At 41.5% G+C, this 22,608-nt stretch overlaps 1 protein-coding gene across 3 annotated transcripts in view; it reads left to right on the forward strand.

Annotated features, from left to right (window-relative positions):
• Nucleotides 1-3,637: 3,637 nt before the first annotated feature.
• Nucleotides 3,638-22,608, forward strand: part of LOC108898540 (potassium voltage-gated channel subfamily C member 1) — a 74,246-nt gene continuing 55,275 nt past the window's right edge. For all 3 annotated transcript variants that reach the window (XM_018698443.2, XM_018698444.2, XM_018698442.2), the window contains exon 1: nt 3,638-4,745. In XM_018698443.2, the coding sequence (XP_018553959.1) occupies nt 4,203-4,745 (543 nt within the window). In that variant the 5' untranslated portion in view covers nt 3,638-4,202. The remainder of the gene's footprint in view (nt 4,746-22,608) is intronic.

The following is a 22,608-nucleotide window of genomic DNA, read 5'->3' on the forward strand; positions in this document are numbered from 1 at the left end:
CGTAAATTTTCTCTTTCTGGCTTCTTGTTTGGAGGTAAAGTGGAAAGGCATGCTACTGACAAACACAATGACATCTAGTGGATTTTATTTTATTTTTTATTATTATTTTTTTTTTTTGCATAACACAACTAACTGAGAGGTAGAGATGGCTCAGTCAGGTTTAGTTAAGTTCAGCAATGATATAATGTGCTCTACCAAACAGCTGCACAGAGCATTAAAGGGTTAAATGCTGTCTGAAAAGATAAGTTAAAATTACCAATTTGCATGGTGGAGATTTCACTCCCCACCCCCCTTCCTGATGTCAATCCTGTCTGAATCAGGCTTGTTCTCTTACTGCATGTACTAATAGAAGCCTTGACTCTGATACAGGCCAGGCTGTTGTAGAAGTCCTCGCTCCAAACAGAGCTTACCATCAGACTACGCATGAGTTTGGATGCATATGGTTGATTAAGGGTATTCCACTGACTGTGGACATAGCACCTTGCATTTTGTGTGTGTGTGTGTGTGTATGTGTGTGTTCCTGTGACGTCGGAGTGGACCCTATACAGCGCAGCACAGTGCTGCAGACTGTTCTCAACAGACCAACACAGCACATTAGGTCTGCACTAGAGAGAGAGAGGGAGGACAAGCAGCGGAGATGATAAGGAGAGGTGGGGAAAGAGATGGAGAGAATACACTGTGTGAGAAAAAGAGGGGGAGAGAGAGAGAGAGAGAGAGAGAGTGGAAATGGGAGAGCACTAATGATCTGATGGTCTGCAGTCTTTTCTCCCCATTTTGTGGAGCTCAGCAATACTCATTCTGCTTCTGGCCTCCCTCTCTCTCTTTCTCTCTCTCTTGCTGGTGGTGGAGGGACTTTCTTGGAAAGGAAAAGAGAGAGAGAGAATGGGCGGTGGGCGTGAAACACTCTATCATATCCCTCCCGCTCCGCTCTAATTGAGCCAAGTGTTTTAGTAGATTGAAAGACAGTGCAGAGGAAGGGAATGATGCAGTGGAGAGAGAGAGGGAGAGAGAGAGAGACAGAGGACAGATGAGAGCTTTAGTAAAGGAGACTCATTTTCATTCAGGACACCATGCCAAATCTTAAATACAGTGTTGAGCCACTGGCACAAGTATTTTATTTCTTTTAAGATTTTTTACATGTGTGTTTACCTCATGTATGTGATGGATATTTTTATCACCTACTACATCAAAAAAAAAAAAAAAAAAAAAAAAACCTGCTGACACATAATCACATCAATAATTTAACTCTAAGAAAGGAACTGTTTTGACAGAATGAGCAACTCTGGATGCGCTTTAATGTTAGTATGTTTTAACCCAGGTAAAATGTATCCATCCATTACAAACCCTCGCCTCTTAAGAGGCAATTCCCAAAAGCACTGTAATTTAAGATGCTCTCAAAAATGACTGTAGACTACCAAGCATTTCCTACCCACTTGTAGGAGGCTAAGACATGGAGGGATTACTGAACAGACCCATGTGCCAGAGTCTCTTACAGGTTTGAAATGACTTTTAACATTTAATTCGAAGGACGACAAAGATGCACAGAAATCACCATAAAGAGATGCAAAACCACCTCAAAGAGACACAAATGACCACAAAACATGCTGAAAACACAGCTTAGGCGTCTTGCAACATCAAAGTAAATGATCTTTACCTACAGTCTCTTCATCTCCTCTCTGTGTAGATAAGAGTCTAATACAGAAATGATGACAGAATGGCATCCGCAGGTCAAATCTCCCAAATTAAATAGCAAAATATGCTTTTTGCCCACGCCCCCAGAACAACACGCTGAAGCTTTTCCCTATAAGCAGCGTATTCACTGTACCTATTCATGAAGCTCAGTGTTAGGGTTAGGTTTATTTGTAATGTACGGCATACAGTTAAATACACTGTGTTACTTGTATGTATATAACATGCACTTAGCATCATCTTCAGAACCATTCATAGCTGATGACATGAAATGTGTGTAAAAAATAAACACCTCTAAATTCTAAGATTGATCATTGGACTCTTAGCGGGTTTTGTGGCCACAGATGGAATTGCAGGTCACATGGCATCCACTGGCCCAAAAAGACTTTTTTTCCCCCATTCACAGCCTTATAAAAGAAAAACCTATAAAGTGATCAACATAGTTTTCTGAGCCACCACGCTTCAAAATCACTGTAGCAATCGGACACTATTAGGGACTATTAGCACAAATGGTTCTGACCCACCTACAGTCTGGAGTGGTCTTAATTGTGCAGTGTTACTCTTCTATGGCGATTGCCAAGATTGGCTCTTCACTTACAGTGCTGCGTTGCTGGGTTGTAGGGTGGTTGTCTATGTCCATTAATGGTTGTCCTTTGTAGGGGATTTGCTGCTTTGTTTGTGTTGCAGGAGTGTTGCAGTGATGGTTGCCCTTGGCCACCTCTGTTACCAAAGCCTTTCTCCCCTGATCACTCAGTTAGGCTAGGTGTCTGAGGACACTGTGCTCTTGGGGACCTTCAATGCAGCATTTTTATGTAGCCTTCCCCAGATCTATACCTTGACACAATCTCGTCTCTCAGCTCTGCAGACATTTTCAACTTTGTGGCTTGGTTTTTGCTCTGATATGCATTGGAAAGCCTATATAGACAGGTTTTTCTAAGTGCTATACAAAGACACTCAAGTCAAAGTGTAGAAACATTTCAAAGATGATTCAGAGAAATGGGAGGTAATGGAGCTAAATTTGTCATAGGGTATTTTTTCTTTCAAATTCAGTTTTTACTTTGTGATTACAGGGTATTGAGCAGATTGATGAAGGAATAATTAGTTTAAAGAATTTTAGCATAATATAAGAAATTGTGAAAAAAGTTAAGTGAATCCTTCCTGAATCCACTGTAAATCCCATCTGAGCAGTGAGTTAAATTACAGAGGAGCACAGTGAATATTTTATATTTTACTTCACCCTGTAATGCTCAACACCTGCTGTTATACTTAGAAATTATTAGTGCTGCTTCTAGTATTACTGTTACTTGTAATCACTATGTTAACTGTAATTACTATTATTACTACTATTGTATTACTGTTACCAGTTTATATTTTTATATGGATGCTATGTTCTCGCGTCCCTATTCTCTACCCCCCACCTCCACCCCATCTCTCCCACTTCCCCTCTCTCTCTCTCTCCCTCTCTCTCTGCTTCTCAATGCAACCGGTCGAGGCAGATGGCCGCCCACCCTGAGTCTGGTTCTGCTCAGTTTTTCCTTGCCACTGTCGCCTAGTGCTGCTCATGGTGGGATCTATTGGGTCTCTCTCTGTAAATATAATAATCTAGACCTGCTCTATGTGAAAAGTGCCTTGAGCTACATAAATAAACTTGAGTTGAACTGAATTGTAATGTTCACCCCTTCCAAATAGGGATTTAGACAATAAAGTTTTTCCTACCTTGTGTTTACAGTTTTTGTTTGTCACTTTCCTGTTTCAACATGACAATGCCCTCATGTCAACTCCATGAAGAAACAGGTTTCCCAGTTTGCTGTGGAGGAACTTGACTGGCCTGGACAGAGCCCTGACCTCAACCCCATCCAACATCTTTGGAATGAACTGGAATCCCTGTGGCTGGGTCCAAACCAAAGGCTTTTGGAGCTCCACATTGATGCTGATGGTTTGGTTTAACATGGGTGTGATGCTTTTGACCGTGTACTTTGCTGTTACTTCTATATTCCAGCATTAGCAGTGAAAAACAGAAGCACCTACTTTCTCTCTCTCTCTGCTTCTCAGTTCAATAAATCCTATTTATTTGCAGTTAAGGATGCAGCAAAATCAAAGGCAACAGCTCAAAAATAGCAGAAGCCAAATGCTTTCGTTTAGCAGAAATGGCAGTTTTTGACCTTAATAACATCAAATGATCTACTTCTATGAATTCAGTCAGTCATTCAGCAAGCAAATCTATTGATTCATAAAATCCGCATCCCACATATTCTCTCTCTCTGTCATAGGCACACTTGCAGAATCTCTCTCTCTCTCTCTCTCTCTCTCTCCATCTGCCTCTCTCTCACACACATAGGCAGACTCCTCCTTCCTCTCCTCCTCTCTCCTCCTCTCAGTTGGTCCTGTGACTCCTTGCCGGGACGGTATAACAGAAGCCTACAGAGCGGGGACCGGTGGTGGATGGGGAAGTGCAGTAGCCGCAACAGCAGCAGGAGTCGGGCGCATCGTCCGAAGCATGCTCCAGCGCAGCCATGACTTGCTCGGCGTCAGATAGCGAGAAGATCGTGATCAACTGCGGCGGGATCCGACACGAGACCTACCGGAGCACCCTGAAGACGCTGCCGGGGACGCGCTTGTCTTGGCTGACTGAGCCCGACGCCTACAGTAACTTCGACTACGACCCCAAGTCCGACGAGTTCTTTTTCGACCGCCACCCGGCCACCTTCGCCTTCATCCTCAACTATTACCGCACCGGTAAGCTCCACTGCCCCAATGATGTATGTGGGCCGCTCTTCGAGGAGGAGCTCGCCTTCTGGGGCATCGACGAGACGGACGTGGAGGCGTGCTGCTGGATGAACTACCGGCAGCACCGCGACGCCGAGGAAGCCCTGGACAGCTTCGAGACCCCAGAGCCGGATGCACCCGAGGATGACCCTGCACTCACCGGCGGAGCTGATGGCGACCTGAAGCGGCTGTGCATGCAGGAGGACGGCCGCAGGGCGACGTGGTGGGAGGTGTGGCAGCCCAAGATGTGGGCGCTGTTCGAGGACCCCTACTCCTCCAAATACGCTCGGGTGAGTGGTCAGACAGGTGTCTAGTCTATTATGTTCTACAATCTATACATCTAAACATGCCTTTCTTTTGTTTCCACTGTCCTTCTCTGTTATTTGTCTGCCAGCGCATCCACGCTTGGCACTGTTTTGGACACTGCGCATTGTTGCGCGTAAAGTTATTCCTTAAACTGTTCTGGAGGAGTGGACGCTTGACAAGTTCACTGCAGTATTCAGCAAACGACAATGCAATGCTCGTCACTTTGTTCCTCTCATCTGCGCTTTTTTTTTACCCGCCACTGTTCATCCCCTTAATTAATCTCTTCCACTGAAATCGTTGTGTAAAAATTTGGCCGCTGCTGTTGCAGTGTGCATCAGTCCATCCTTCTCTCCTTCTCTTTCTGCCTCTCACTCCTGTGTCTACGTGTGCGTGCCAAATTCTTTCTCCAACAAAATACTCAACTGTTTTAACATGAACCTAAAGTGGAATTCAGGTTATATTCAGTGTAAAGGGTGCTGCAATCCAATAATCAACATAATTACCAAGACAGTTGAAAATGAAAATCCAAACGGTAGCAGGTGGTCCTGCATCCATTCATCTGGTTTCTCTCTGCACCATTTGTGAATCAGATATAAAATCCTGGAGGCAGCAGCAACCTCACACTTCAGGTTGCTGGGGTTTTTCCTGTGTGTGGAGATGAATGCGTGTATTAAGGCACATGAATGTATTCATGTTTACTTGTGAGTGTGTGCCTTAGGTGTGCTGGCATGTGTGTACATGAGGTTTCAAGAAGCCATGTGTGTGCGTGGATGTGTGTGTTTAGGCAGATGATGGAGTAAACATTGTTGCACCATGAAACACTGCTGTTCCTCCAGCATCCATCGAAACCAGTTGGTATCAGTTTATCTGTTTTCTGTTTTAGTCTTCTGGTGAATACACATGCCTCTAGTTTAGATTGGAATAAAAACACCAATGAATCAAAATGTCACTGTTAGTCTCTGTATTGTGTCTAATGTGCTACTGCTTTGAATTTGGCTTGACTTATCCTGCACTGCTTTACAAAACATAAGTAGCATATAATGCTCATAAAAGAAGAGAGAACTGTTCTCTCATTACAAAAAGCACATAGCAGTCTCTTGTTTGCAACATGAGGAGAAGGTTTTTTGAGAAATGTCCAGGTCCACTGAAGCTGAACACAAAGTGCACAGGTCTTGTCTTTCTACAGACCAGCACCCCTAGAAATGAGACAATGTTAGGTAATTCTGCACATTTACAAATGCACAGTATAGTGTACCTTGCAGGTAGCAAAGCGAAAGTAAAGGTGAGGAGGTTGGGGTGGTTAATGGGTATGTCTCACAGGAGTTTGTGTCTCCTGGTGGTTGGGGGGTATGGTTTACACACTTTCCTTGTAGCCAGGATATTTAAAACATCCAGTGTGTGGTGATAAGGTGTGCAGAGTTGTGCAGTAGCTTACCAATGTATTATGTGATGATGGGGTTCAGGAGGTCAAGGGAAAGAGATAGATTTATGCAGTGACATCACTAGCTAATTGACCACTTTTTGGATAGCAATGATAGTAACTCTTAGGATCATACAAGGTGGAGTTTCTCAACCAAAGTCCCCACCTCCCTGACAATCGAAGGGGGATCATGGAGGTCCCAGGCCTTACCAGTATGAACCTCTGGTGAGGCCCAAACCTCCTGGACCTGAGGCTGCAGCTGGCCTTCTAGGTGCAGAGTCCGCTCATGGTGGAATCATTCGCCACTGAATTTTTGCCAACAAAAATATTTTGGTATTAGCTAACCTGACAACTGTCATTATATCCCATCTGAAAAAGATCAGATCAGCCAGTGCTTTCTATACTTAGTATGGAAACTTCAACCATAGTTGGGGGATCAGTCAATAGAAAATATGAACTTTTTTGAGCAGCCAATACAGTTTTTGATCACAATATGTGTTTGCTAGAAAAATCAATTATATTAATATAATACACCAACAAGAATCTATGTGTGTATGTATTCAGTGCAAAGAAGAATTCCTTTTAATGTTACTTGCACTGTTACCATGATCTTGTCCTAATCCTGACCATGCAGTAGTTTGATAAGAGTTGCAATACCATATGCACAGCTGGTTGGAAATCATCTGAACCTCTTCCACTGTTTTTAGCCACGCCACTTTTCTTTGCACAGGAAGAAGACTGGTGCTGAGCTTGAATTCATGGTTTTGTGCTGATGGTATTAACTGCTGTTGCTCAAAGAATTCATATGAACACTTTCTGGCAATCAGAGGGAAGGACACAAAAAATTTCTAGGGTTCTTAGATTTCAGTTTCATCCCTCTGCTTTCCCTGCGTGGTCAGTCCCCCACCTCTCACCTGCATCTCCCTCTGCCTTCCTCTGCTTAATTGTCTCTAAAAATCTATGGTCATTTGCAGAGCCAGAGGCCAGTGCTGACCTGGGTCATTGTGTGTTGAGGCGTATTTTCTGTGGACTCTGCTATACGCACAGCTTATTGAGACAGCATATTGACTCAGTCACTCTCTGTGACTTAGGATGGAAACACAATCAGACACACACACAAACACACACACACACACACACACGCACAAACTTATAGACACACACTGACATGCATGCACACAGTCAGATGTATGCACATGTAATTTAGGGGGGCATGAATACACATGGGCAAATACACAAATGTATGCACATGTTAAACTGTAGATCAAGGAGATACACATAAAAAACATAAAAAACATAAATAAAAAAAAACCATACACAGCTATGCAGATACACACAAGCACATACAATTTCAAAAATTTTGAAATAAATATCTGGACATAAAGATTTTCTGGTTGGTTGATTTATATAAACAAATCCTTTCTTAATAAAATTATTGTTATTTGATTAAAATATATTTCTTAAGACAAGCACACAACAGTTAAGCAAGGAAATTATGTTTCAGGCTCTGCATGGCCATGTGAATCCATGTATTGTAAATTTCACCATCTGCCTGAAGCTGGTGTTATTCTTTTTCAGAGATGCACGCAAACATCTCTGCAAACTTATGTAAAGACAGATTTTATTGGTAACGCAGAGGAACTGACACACGCACCTCCAAAATCTCAACAGCATGTCTTGTGGCATTTCAAACAAATTAACCAGCCGATTCTGGTCTGGAGATAAAAAACTTTACTACATAAACATATAAAACAGACTCATGAACATGTGTGAGTGACCCTTGTTCGCCTAGGTGCTGCCCAGAGAAGCATAATTACAACTAATATCCACTAATATCCATAGAGGCCTAAAATTTGTAACCAGGCAGATTGCACACATGGAAAGTCTGCATATATTTTATAGTAAAAGGAACTAACCTTACACCTTGTCTACACTGGCAGCATAATGAAAGAGCAGGCTAGGAGCATCAGGAGTCCTCTGTCAGTGTCATGCTTATTAATGGTTTGGCTGTATTCTTTTCAGAATTTACAGGCAAAATCAGATCAGTACGGTTACATCTGTTCCATCAAATGCACATGAGGCTGGAATTATATACAAAGTACATGTGAACATTTTAGTTAGTCTGTATAATGAAAGGTATTGTATGTAACTATAGATCACAGTCCTCAGAACCCAAATCACCAAAATGCATCATGTGGAGCTAAGAGTCAACCAAGTTGATGGTTGATCCAACTTCTGTAGGATGGGATTGTAACAAAAAACTAAAGACATGTAAATGTAAGACTCCAAATACATACAGGTGTAAAACTATGCAGTATGGAGAAGCACGTCACTGAACTGAGACAAACAGCTGTAGAATACAGCTGAAATGGGTCCCATGATGTCCATTGAGCCTGGTGATAATGTGACACTCAATAAACAAAGTTTGCAACATGTTCCTCTGAGCACTTAGATTCTCTTACAGCAAAAGTGAAGAACTACAGCTGGCTTGCTGATGTTCTTAGCAAGCTAACTGACTTGAATGTCTTTGCACACATACTTGTCATGTACAGACGGAGTCACAGATGTGCAGCTGGGGATGCTGGTAGTTTCCAGTGGATCCCTGAGGCATGTCAGTTCATTATAAGGGGTGAGGTGCTCAAAAAGCTGAGACCTCTGGTTTATGCCAAATGATACTAAATAAGAGAATTAAAAGATCTGAATCGACAGTATTTCAGACACCCTGCTTTGCTGCAGCTTCATTCACCTTAGGGTGGATGTTCTTTGACCACAGTTTCTGGTCTTGTGCAGCTTTTTCATGCATAAAACTGGACAGGTCAGAAAATTAAATGGCAGCCAAACAAGTGATCGAAGAACCAAAGGGTGACGGTAAAAAAAAGACAAACTGAATGCCGGGGTGGTGTCAGAGTGGGGGGGTTGGGGCAGCATCAGTATGACAGCTGAGGTGACTTTGAAAATGTTGCAGTCAATAGTTTTGGTGCCAACGCGGTGACATAAAGATAGGTTGGAAGGGGTGGAGGGGGACGGCCAGTGCAGCAGCAGCAGCAGCAGTTAGGCCGAGAACAGGCAAACGGCTCGGTTTTTGCTTGGTGGAGAACGTCCCTGCCAACGTCTTGATCAAAGAAAACAGAAATGCTGGGTGTTTGAAGAGGGCAATGGAAAATGAAGGACTGAATCACTCACTTTGTGAGTTTGTGCATCAGGTATATGGAACATCTTTGCAGAGGTAGCAGGTTTTCCATTTCTTAACCATCTTTCTCTCTCCTCACATCCTCTCCTGCTCTACTCTACAGTCTGTACAGTCCTTCCACTGTTTCTTTTCTCCCTGTCGTCACCACTGACAGCTCGTGCTGCTTTATTACCACGATTTCAGAGCTGAGTGCTGGATTGCTTATTATCGCTATTCAGCGAGTCCCCCCAACCCCCTCCACATCCTCTCCCTCTATCCATCTACCCCCCCACCCCCCAACTCTCTGCTTGTGCTATAGCGTAACACTGCAGTCCCCGTAGTAGCTGACTGCGCTCTAGTCTGCTGCAGAGAAGGAGGGATAGAGACACAGGGAGAGGGGAGGGGGTGACAGGATGAGAGGTGTTTTTGGTCAGGGGGGGAAGTGTGGGGAGATGAATTCAGAGTAAGAAGTGGTAGAAGAAGGAGAACAGGATGGGGGTCACTTTTTGCACCCCCTTGTTTTTGTTCCCGCTGCCCCTCTTTTTTTTTTTTCTGCTGAGCTCGGCAGGCTGGGATGCTCGTATCCGTTTATCGATCAGGTCGTACGTCTCAGCTTGCCTCATTCAGGCGGACGTCTCAGCTGAATGGTGTTCCTTTGTAAGCAAAACCGTCCCACACACACATTCCTCCTTTCTTTCTCCCTCCCTGTCTCCCTCCTTCTTGCAGCGTGGTGTAATGGCAATTCCCAGTCCCTCATGGAGAGAAACAAATACCGACACAATAGCAAACACACATACACACCTAGACTCTACACTTAAATGTTCTTACTGTACTGCTACACACAAGTCCATGGTGGCACTGTTAACGCCATTTTGACTTCATTTTCAGAGGTTGCGCATGACAGTTATTTGGGTTCATCAATATTATACTCTAATGCCATGCTGGAGTGTAACAAATGAGGTTCTGCAGGTAATGAAACAGCCTCTAACAGCTGCCATGTTGGCAGACTGCTTAGGTAGTCTATTATATCTTTATTAATATATTGGATCAAAGAACAAATTCACAAAGCAGACATGTATGCAGAAAGTACCAAACAGTCAAAATTCTGTTTCATTCCTTAAAGTGAATATGTAAGAGATTTAGGGGTGTCAGTGTGTTGCAGTGGTAGATATATTTCATTGGTAGTGACAAACCTAGAGGTAATAATAACCAACTCTGCCATTTCCCTCAGTGCTAGAATGTTTTAGCCTCTTTTGGCTTATTGTTTTGGTTTTACAACCCACAAACTCTCTTCTCATTAACCTGGTTTTCAACAGCAGCAAGCAGCTGTTCTCAGCCTCACCAAACAGCAGACAGACACAGTGAGAGACTAGCTGGTGAACACACAGAGCATTTAGCAGCCTCTGAGTGCTGTTTCTGCTGGATGGAAAAATGAAAGAAACCTTCCCCAAAGGGTCTATAGACAGTCCAGGCTGAGTTTAGCAGTGGACTGGTCCCCAGGTCTGGACTCTCGAGTCCTTCCAGAATCAATAACTATCTTCCAGCTATGATAAGATGACTGCACAGTACATACACACCTCTCACCAAACGACTAGAGACAGTTTGCTCGAAGTAATAGATTAATAGTTGAAATAATAAACAATAACTAATTAATAAACAAAAATCACTTGTGATTAGTAAACAGTTGAAATGGCAAACAGTAAACTAAAGTAAAAGTAAAATTTCTAAACATGAAATAGGTGAAAGTTAAGTGAATGAATGAATGAATGAATGAAAATAGTTAAAAGTAAAAAAATGGTAAAAAAAATAAAAAATAAAATCCTGTCCATTTAATACAGTTTGATTTGATTTTAGCCAAAGCCAGAAGAATGAAGACAATTAATTTGAAAAACAGAAATGTTTGATCAATTAAAGTACCATCTTATGAATGAAAGGTCCAACTGTAACAGAAGTGAGTACACACTTCATTACTGAGATTCCATTCATATGTTTTCTCAGTATGTTGTATGTCTGTCTGTATTGGAATGAATGCACAAACACGTCTTTGCTGGAGTTTTTTTTATTGGATTTAAGTCAGGCAGCATACTTGGCCAGGTCATAGTTTTCACTTTTGTCCCTCTTTAAGAACTCTTCTTCATTTTTTTTATGATGTCTTTGGAGTCACCGTCATGTTGGAAAATTCCTCCCCTGCTAAATTTCTCAGGAGTGGGAGTCATTTTTCATTTAATATTTGGCCATACAAACTTAAACAGTTTAACTCCTCTTCCACCTTTTACACTCATGCAGCCCCATATCAGCATACTCCAACCTCCATGTCTCACAGTCAGCACCCCCCCCATCTGACCCCCATCTGATCCAAACACATTTATTTTGGTTTGTGACCAAAGATTGTGCTGCAGTATTCACCAGGCATCATTCCATGCTCTTTAACAAACTTTAATCTTGTCGTTTTGTGTTGTTTTGAGAGCAGTGGTTTTCTTGTTGGATGCCATCCATGCAAGTTGACTTCATGCAAGTTCTTCACACTATCTGATCTGACACTGAAACACCAGTTTCCGCAGATATGTTTTCAGTACAAGGCTGTGTAAATAGTGAAGCTGAGGATGACCCCTGCACCTTTTGTTGTGGGTAATATGACTCTTTCTGAACATCCTAACCACTGCTGCAGCTGCAGCTGATGCTCTTCTATCCTCTCTCATCTTTCATCATCTCTCTCATCAACTGTCACAATCTGGTTTCTTAATTGTTCAGGCCAGTTTCTTACTATGTGCAACATATTGCATTAGACAGAATCTAACCTCTTTGTTTTTATTTATACATTAGATCGACTACTCTACACTTCAGCCTAAAATTAATACATCTGTTTTAAGATGGTACAATTTTGAATCATGTAATACTTATATTACACAGGGGTGTTGTTACATACTGTAACTAAAGGAAATGGAGAAAATAGGTTGCTCTGGATAAATGGTTGAATTGTTCAGTTCCTACCACAAACCTGACCAAATTGACCTAATCAATAGCATGAAAAAACTGTAACAATATCGATTTTATATAATTAATAGTGTTGAATAACATCCCACTTTAAAATCAATTGAAGTGAACATATTTGGAATGTGATGAATGATGAGGGTTTGTGGGCTCAACCAACAAAAAAAGAAAGAAAAAAGACTGCAGTAGGTGAATTCCTGCTGCCATATTTTCCATATTTTTATGTTAATCTTGAGAGGAAAGAAAACAGGCCCATTGCCCAAAATGCTGAACTATTCCTTTAAGAGCTAAGGTGAGACAGGTGGTCAGTGGGTGGAACTGGCCTCATTTATTAACCGATTCACCTAAAAGCAATGACTTAGCCAGTGTTATTTATAGAGCAGGTACATTGCTTCCGACCTTTAGTATGGAGCATGGTGCTGGATCATAACGTCACAGCAGGATCTCAGTACTTCTGCACCAAACCAATGACAATCAGATGATAATATTAAGTCACACACACACACTTTAGCTGTTTTCAGAATCTCTCCTCCTATCATATTCTCTCCTGACATTATCAGTGTTTTTTCTTCCTGGTTTTAAAATCTTTAGCACCACTCTCTCCCCCTCCCTCTCTGGTGGTTTTGTTGCGCTATAGGCATTATATCCACCAGGGTCCCCCTTCCCCCTCTGTGGATAATGCTGCGACAGAGCTTTCTTTCTCTATGTGTCGCCCATTGCAGGAGAGAGACAGAGAGAGAGTGAGATAGAGAGAGAGAGAAGGGTGAATGTAAGAGGAGAGGGTACAGAGAGAGAAAGGGGGGAGACCATACTGTATTTGATGACATGTCAAGAAATAAAGCATTTAACCTCTGAGTGATCTCTACTATCCTCTCGCTGTGCAGGGGGTCAATAACAGTCAACGAACACATACCCCCACACGCACTGGGTACATGCAGAGACACATCCTTGCGCAAAAGCAGTTAACTGAACGTAGAAAATCGCATGTGCAGTAAGCTCCTACCCTTGATATATACAGTACACTCACACATGCAGCAGATTACTGCAGAATGATCTGCTGTGACGTGCTGTGCAGTGTTTGTGTGTGTGTCTGTGTATGTGTGTCTATGTGAGGAAGGTGAGAAATGCAGCTGATCTCCTGCTACCATACTGGCTGCATTTGAACAGCTTTGCCTCCTCACTGTTTTAGAGCCTGATTTACCTTCAAGGACACTAAAAGGAGCTGCTCAGACAAAAAAGCTAACTGAAACCATTCCCCAGATGTTCACTGTATCGCCAAATGGCTCAACAAATCCAAGTACCTAACTTCAAATCTCAGAGGAACCTTGCTTGATGGCCATTTCTGACAGCTCATAAGTTCATGTTATCAACATGGGACTCTGTCTGTGTGATGAACGTTCTTCTCAAGTCACCGCAAGAAGTGATTTCTAGATGACAGATGTGAACATTTTGAGACATTTGAGGTTGAAAAATCAATAATGCCATGACTTCAGCAACCTTTTCACCAGAGCTAATTATGGGATGATTCTGGGAAACACAGTAAATGACAACATTTTGAATATCAGTATTTTAAAAATTCTTTCTACAACATCACATTCCAAGTGAAGGTGCAGAACAGACCCAAAACAAGGAGGTTGATCAGAAACTGGAAGTGATTGCCATATATGCTCTACCTTCATGAGTGTGTCTGTACTTTGTAACAGACTTTGTCTTTTGCTCCGAGCCATGCAGCCACACTTCCAGTTTCACTTGTCAGGCTTCTGCATATGTTCTGCACTTGTGTTGCTTTGTAATCCGGAAAACTGTTGTTGGTGATGCTTAAGCATGTCAACCTTGGACACATACGTGTTGTGGTTAAGGTATGGTTAGGTTAGAGTTATACATCTAAAACACACAAAAAAAATCTCAGGATTTTGGTAAAAATAAAAAGCTGACATCAATGGCATATTTGGTTTCCCATATGAAAGCTGGATGTGTATCCACCACCTTCATGACCTCCACACCCTTGTTTTCTGCTTGGGACACTACTTCCTGCATTGGCACTGAATCTTGATACTGGATGTAAATGATGTGCTGCAGATACCTTCTAGGACACTGGGCTGCGTTAGGAACTACATTTTGTGGAACATTGCAAATAAACAAGAACACATGCAACTTTTATAACAAGCTCTGACACCTCAACAATAAAATGGCTGTTTGTTGCCATTAATCTCTTGCTAAGTTTAGACAACTTATGCTTTGTGGTTAAGATTAAGGAAAGATGGTGATGGGTAAAAGAAGAAGGAAACAAGATGTGAAATGCTTTCTCTGGAGTCACAGGCAGACCTGGGTTACACCCAACTGCCCTCGCCTACCTATTCCATATGAGAGTTTGTGGCTGCATAATGTCAGAAAAAGTGTCACAGTCATTATTACAAGAGGTTGCTTGTCAGGTAAAGGTAAACAGAAGTTGTTGTTTTGATGAGGTCATCATGGCTGGTAACATCCAGCCTGTTTTTGTCCATTTTAAAGCTGAGACATAGTGCCGTTTCAGAGTTAACAGTAACCCCCTCAATGTCTGACCATCACACTCCAAAACAGCCGGCTAGGACTGCTAATATTAGAGAGATACACTAATACTAATACATTAGAAATAAATGTCTGCACAGTAAGTGATAGTGAGCACTTTTTATGTCTTCCTGTTAAAAAATGAATATTGTAAATTTTTAAACCATCAGCCCTAAAAATCCTTTATCTTCGAAATATCCACCAAGTGTTGTTCAGTCTTTGTGGTGCTGTTCAATCCCTTTAGGTATTGGAGGATCCTGGATGAATTCCTGATGTTTAGAGTGCTCACAGTGCATGAATCCTGTCAGTATGCTGAGCCACTGAGCTGTCCACTGCTGAAAACGCTGATACTGGGTGTAGGTTTCAGCTAACAGAGCTGTCCTATGAAAAATGAAATGCTTTACATGTGCTGTTTGTTCCCCTGTGGTGCTCTCCAGTGCTGAAGTGGCTAATGTGGGTCACTGGCACTAAGTAGTGACACTGAAATAGAAGCATAGCTGGAGGTGAAGAAGTGCTGAATCAACCTCACAACACAATTTAAATTTGAGAGAGCTTGTTTTGCTGGCAATAGTTTGGTGCCACTTTCAGATAGTGGCACTGAAGTGCTGAAACAGTGTACAGAAGGCAATTTACCTTAAGGCTTGAACTGCTTTTAGAAAGTAAATCAGCTTGTTGAAAGTAGCAGGATGAAATGTTTCAGCGCTGTCATCATCCTACCTGACGATGAGGTGGAGCTTGCCTTGTCCAAGGCTGGATTACCTCAAACCCCCAGGATCCCCAGAGGCCCCAGTGCCACTGTGTAGCAATTAGTTAGTGATAATATGAACTGCAAATTTGTTTGATGGTATTAAGCACAGTATTAACTGAAGTTATGAGAGCCTTAAGGTGGCTTTATGGCCCTGTATCAAAGACTTATTATTTCAGTTGACAACATTACATGTAGAATAGTCCTAAATATTCCCAAAACACGATTCTTTGGTTGATGTTCACAGCTCATAAACATGCAACCTGCTTATGATGAAGTGTAAATAGGCATTGTTTGGCTTTATCGGGTGTCAGGTTGAAAAAGGTTGGGTACCACTGCTTCAGTGAGGTATTGCTATTTTTACTTATGTGAATACTTCTTCCATCACTGTTCATTATGTAGAATGATCTTGTTTTATGTTAAAATATACACTATATTTGAAATTAAAAGGTAAATGCAAAGAGACAGGACGTAATCCTTACACACACCAAAATCACTCAGTACACTTTGACTAGAATGGTCAAATCTTGACTACAAAAGCTCTTTCACACTTTTTGTCTCTTGCAGGCAGGTAGAGACCAACTATTGCACTGAGAGAACTCCAACATATTATCTGCTTAAATTCAAAGTACATAACTTGGGAATGGTTAGCAACTTGGAATAAGAGAGCAGCGTGGTAAACCTCTGCTTTACGGCCAGGCTGAACAACCACAGCTGTAACAGCAAAAAAAGTGTCATCCCAAATTTTATTTAAGCACACAAATACACATAATAGGCAAAGCTGTACTTATGTATCAACTCACACACACACATGCACACACACACACACATATGCACTGCGGTCAGCGTGACTTTATTTATTCATGATAAACATGACATTTGAAGAGCTCTCTCAGGGGAAGACATCGAGCCAAGGAAACCTTTCATGGTCGTTTGACCAAACCAACGATATCGCTGTAACACTCACTACAAAGCCTCAGGCCATATATATACCACATTGTAGAATTACAAGCCATACAGAGGGCACTTCCCATTCCAATCCACACTCATTCTCTGGGTGCCATTAAAAAATAATGACTGGCACTTTGTTAAAAGTTAAATGACACATATCTGTGACAACTGTATTATGTTTTTCTATATTCAGATACAAATAGAGTATTGCAAATATTCTTATTGTGTGTCATGAAAAGCTGTGTAAGCTGAATTTAATTGGTGTAATCTTAGGATTTTGCAAACAGTTCCTCCTTAGGGGGATTGGGGGGAGCAGTAGTGCCACAGCCTGGGAGGAGAAATAAAAGTATAGCTTTTACTCAGGCTGCATGAATGTACAGCGCTGAATGCACCAAACAGAGACATACTCACGCATTCTCTAGAAATCCTCCTCAAGTAGCCAAAAACCCATTAGAGGTTCCCTTTCTCCCTCCCATTCCTCTTCCTCTACTCCTTTCTTCCCCTCTAAATATAGCCTTCTTTCACTCCGTCATTTTGATACTCACACATGCTCACCTCGTCCCCCCAGTGGGGGTGGAGGTGTTACAGCGCCTCTAAAGCACGCTCATGAAGACGAGCCCCTGGTGCAGTCTCACACACACACACACACACACATACCTTAGCTCTTTCTATGAGGAGGAACACCCTGCGGCAGTATCGATGGCGGCGCTCTGCGTGGCGTACTGTAGCAAACAGCAGGCATACAGGGGCCTCAGGGTTTTCAGAGCCACTTCAAAGAAAACAGTATTGCTTTTTAGGGAACGTATACGATGAATTTCATTTCAAAAAAGGTTTTCGTCCGTTTAAAAATAATATTGTTTAGTAGAAAAATAGAAAATGAAACTAAAGAGCAGTCTCAGAATCACAGTTAACAATGGATCAGCTGAGTGTGGATGCTTCCAGAGACAACATAATCCACACAACAAATCAAATTATCACCTACTCACCTCCCCATGGACTCTGCTAACCTTTTTTTAAGCTTATCTTTTAGCTCGTTGTTTTGGTCCTATGGCCATTTTGTCTGTTTTTGTTCTATCTCACAGCTCTAAACATCCTTGTTTCCAGCAGGAGCAGGAAGCTGTTTTCAGTGAAAGAGCTCTGATAAAGTTACTGTCCACTACCTGAGGCCAGTACTACGAAGGGACTTTAACCTCCTCTGATTTAACTCAGGTTATCAAGGAAAGTCGGGGTTGACAAACCCTGACTGCCTCCATCTGTGTTAGACGGTGGTTCAGATGTCGGTAAGTTGAGTCGGTGTTAACTTAATCAGAGTTAGTGCGCGTGCATAAAACGGACGTGCACCGTATCTCTCAGATGAAGAGCACACGTTAATTCTGTTGCTTTGTGAGTAATTTAAAGAGACTCTAACAACACAATGTAAAACCAACAAAGACAGGGAGACTGGTCACATGTTCTCTGGGTTCTTAATCTGTAATATGAGATGTAAGGACACGGAAAATATGTGATGATTTCTCAGATACTTAGGTTCTCACCTAACTCTTTACATGTATAGTGGCACAATAAGAACAGAGAGGAAAATGCAGAAGAAACAAGCAGGATGAATAACAACTCACTTTGGGGGAAAAAAAACAGGCCTGTAGATAAACACATTTATAGCAGCCTTTTATTCTGTGCTTTATTGCCAGTGCTGTCTTTTTACTCTCAGAAAAAGGTGTAGATAGATAAGAGTATATGCCTAATAAGCAAAACCAACCAACCAACCAACCAAGATCATTGGGGAGCTCAGGAATCGTGCGCTACAAGGGAATTCGCAGCCATCTGAATAGTCTGAATAAGAGGAAGACATAAAGCAGTGGGTAGGCAGGTTTGAAGGAATGAAGAACAGAGATGTTAGTCCATTTTACCTCCAGTCTTTTAACATTAATGCAGAGTCTGCTGTTTCTCGCCTGTGCTCCTGCGCAGATGCACGCACACACACACACACACAGACACACACATGCACACACACATGCACACACACACGGTTCTCTTCAGTCCTGCTGCTCCACATTGATAATATGATGATTTCTGTAAAGCCTTCCTGTGTGTTTCACACACAATCTTGACTGATTGGTTGTGTGTATACAGCATCTGTCAGTGGTGGGCTGTCAGGGCCAGTAAGGCCTTCTCTGCTGGCACAAATATTGTCACAATCACTGATTTATATTTATATTTTTATATTTTCGCCATTAATACTATATGTATTAAATTGTTCCCAATAGTCTATTTTCTTCATCTCATAGCTTTCCTTTTGGTTGTGCTGCTTCCAATACAGTCTGTTATGTTAGAGTTTTTATCCAATCAGATTTCAACCCTGCATTGCCAAGCTAAAAGAAATCTGCCTTGACATTCACTTCAGAATCAACAGTGTAGGCCCCGGTAATTTAAAATGAATGGCAATGAAACTGTTGCCTCGTGGATCCTTTAACCAATCAGATTTCAAGCTGACGAGACCAGGGCCTTCTAGCAGGCCTACCATGATGTTGCCAGTCATTTGATTGGATGGTCATAGTGTACTGGTCAGAGCTAGCAAACTGCATCTATAGCTACTAGCGCAAACATGTCAGTATAGATTTAATAGCTGTTTTTTTAACCCACAATGGCTGAAGGAGGAAGAGTTCAGTGGCTCTGCTGTAGAGCTTATCTGTGCGTCTCAGCCTCCATAGCGATAGAAAAGGACTTATTGTTGAAACTAATGCTGAAAGTCGAGTCTGCCCAGTCGTATTTCTCAGATAAGTTTTAATTCACTTTAGGGCTGAGAATGTCCGCTCGATAGAAGCAGTTTTTTTATTTGTCTACAAATAATCAGCAGTTTCAGTGAGTAAAATGCATTTTACCTATATTTTATTGTTTATGTTTTTGTCAGTTTATTAGTAAATATTGATGCTTCTGCTGGAGATGATGTGTGTGGCTCAGCTGTGGCTGCAGTGCTTGGAGACCTGTGAGTTCTAAGACACTTTTGTCAGTGTACTTGTGCACTGGACCTCTTACTATTTAAAGAACTGTATAAATCCAGTACTGCAAGATATAAGCAAGTAACTAATATCATTTTTTTTTTCAGCACAACCTGGGCTATTTGAATATGTAAGTTTCTATAATGCCACATGACATTATAAGTAATTCTAAGACCATAAACCCAAATGAAGAAATAAAATGGAACTACGTTTTTAAAAATTGTATTCATTTTTCAACAGAACAAAGCTATGTGCAAGTGTTTGGGGTTTAACCCAAGGTCTCAAGTAACAAACAAAAGAAAAATGAAGTCTCTAGTGCACACACAGGCAGAAATGTCTGTGCATCCACTTGTTTTTTTTTTTTCACTTGGGCCATTCTGCCCCATTGTTTCTGACCAGGATCAGGCAGAGAGCTACATCACGCTCACACTGCACTCCCAGAGCACAAAACTGTTCAAAATATGGTCACCACTATCTCCACATTGGCGGCCGTATCCCTTGTGAGCGTCATTTTTATTGCACGCGCTACAGCACTCTACAAGCACACGGACTGATCAGCTGCTTTCAGATTACTATCTTGGCAAACCGTTTTATCGCTGAAGTGTGAATGCATGTTAAATTAGATCTCTAAATGCTAAGGATAAACGTAGCAAGTAATGTCTGTAAATCGGGGATCCGCCATATTGTGACTCTCATTGGATCAGCTGTTTTCGCACGGTTCAACAACACAGCTTATGATTGGTTTACACAGTCAATATGGCTGCCATGAATTTCATTAATCAGAACACGGTAAAAATTATTTTGATGATAAAGAATGCATTAATAAAGATGCAAAACACGGATTTATTGTCTTATTTTTTTCCTGGAAATACCAAAAAATGACACCAGTTTCCATGATGGATTATAAAGCCCCTAGAAGGAGTAGAATCAAAAACCTTTACAACGCTTGTAAAGGCAAAATAGAGTGGAGCCTGGCAGTTTTTAAAGTAAGTAAGTTTCTACACAAATGTGCCACAGAAGTTTTAATGAAAGGATCAGATGGGTACTTTTCCAGTTGCCCGTGAGGTGACAAAGGAGGCATAAGCATCAGCCGGGAATTCTGTAAGAGAAAGGAATCTATCCTTATTTTATACTTGTTTTTCACTGCTTCTGTTTCCCCAATCTACATTTATCCTATTTGTTCCCTATTTTGTTGTCTTTTTTCTCTCTCCTGATATCTGGTGATGTTCCATTTTGCCTTCTATAAATCCATCGGAATTAATATTCCCACTTAAGTAATATGCTGAGAAATCACTGCAGGTGTGTGCATGAGTGTGTGTATGGAGGCAGGGGGAGTGTGTGCATGTGTGTGTCATTTGATGATGGAAACATATGCATTTAGCTGCAGTAGTGTTCTGTGCTAAAAGCATTTGCTAATTCACACTGAAAATAAAGTATGGCTGAGCTAAGTAATTGCTGAAAAATGTCTATTTTAGTGTTGAGTAGACTGAACGGGAATGGCTCTTTGTTTTATTGTAAATGTTGTTACATATACAAAAACTGAAGAAACCATTATCTTTTCAACATTAGCATGTTATCATTGTTATTGTAAGCATGTTAGCATGATGACCTTTAGATCAAAGCACTACAGTGCCTATGTACAGCCTCACAGAGCTGCTACCATGGCTGTAGACTCTTAGGCTGCTTAGACATTTGAAACAATGAAAATGGCATGTTGTTTCAACATATCAGTGAGACAAAGAAAGAAGATCTGGAAAGTCCAACTAGAGGAACAGATTTAGCTTAATAGATGTCAAAACACAGCACAGTGGTTTGTAATACTCATAGACAGGAATTTACAACTCTGGAAAGTTTTCACAGCAGCAACTGTTCTATCTTAGTAATGATCTTGAGGTAAACAGCAGAAATACAGCATTCACATTACAGTAAGTAATATATGCATGTGATTGGCCACCACAGTGCCTTGCTGTTGAGAGAAGAGTATGAAAACAGTCAAAGCCATGTCCTGGTGAGGATAGTCTCAAAATGTAACATTGACTATGAAGTGCTCACTTTCAGCTTTAAGGGTGGTTGAGGGTGTTTATATGCATACTGGGTGAACAGAGTGGGACTCGTTGCCCTTTTATTAAGGACACTGCAGCAGGACAATCATCCTAAACATATAGACAAGAAACCAAACATTGGAATATTCAAGTGAGTTCAACTGAGTAGCCTATTCATTTCACTGTGGTAGACCATACTGACTGTCCTCTTAGCTCTGGTTTTGTGTAGGTTCTTGAAAAAATGTCTTTAGCTCATCAGATGTTTGAATATGCTCACAAACCATGTTCATCTGGAGCCTTTTTTTTACTGGACCTGGCTTCCTACAGGGGTTGATATTGGTGATGTCCCAAAGTTTTGACTGGAAGAAAGGCACTTTTATTTCGGAGAAGAGGAGAGGAGACGATGCAGCAAAAGTGGGGAACAGTTTTGCAAGGACAAATGTGAACAGTATTGTGGAGCACTGCAGAGATCAGGGAGAAAAGGAGAATTAAGCAGAAAAAGTGCACTGCCGTCTGTTTGTCTGCCTCACCTCAGCAAGCTGTGCTGGGTGGTTCTTTCTTTTCTTTTCTTTCTCTCTTTCTTTCTTTCTTTCTTTCCCTCCCTCATCCCTCTGCATAATATCATATTCCATTATCCTGCTCTCATTCTTATGGTCCCTAAGGTCTTGTGCTGTTCTTAAATTACTCAAGGGACCTATAGCTGTGTGTGAAGACACACACACAGGCACACACAGACTCAGAAATACATGAGCGTACACATATACACTATACCCTATTTTTGAGAGGAAAAAAATGTTTAAGAAAAGAAAGAAAGAGAGAAAAATTCATAAATAAAGAAAAAAATGGAAAGAAGCTGGGATGGAAGCATGTAGCCAGATCAAGTCAAAGACAGAAAGCCAGCTAGTTAATGTACCTCCAGGCATTTCTGTACATCACCAAAGATGCTGCTGTAAAGTACTACATCAGAAAGGCTACGTGTACCAGAAACA

Source organism: Lates calcarifer, linkage group LG11, assembly GCF_001640805.2.
Source record: "Lates calcarifer isolate ASB-BC8 linkage group LG11, TLL_Latcal_v3, whole genome shotgun sequence".
NCBI lineage: Eukaryota > Metazoa > Chordata > Actinopteri > Centropomidae > Lates > Lates calcarifer.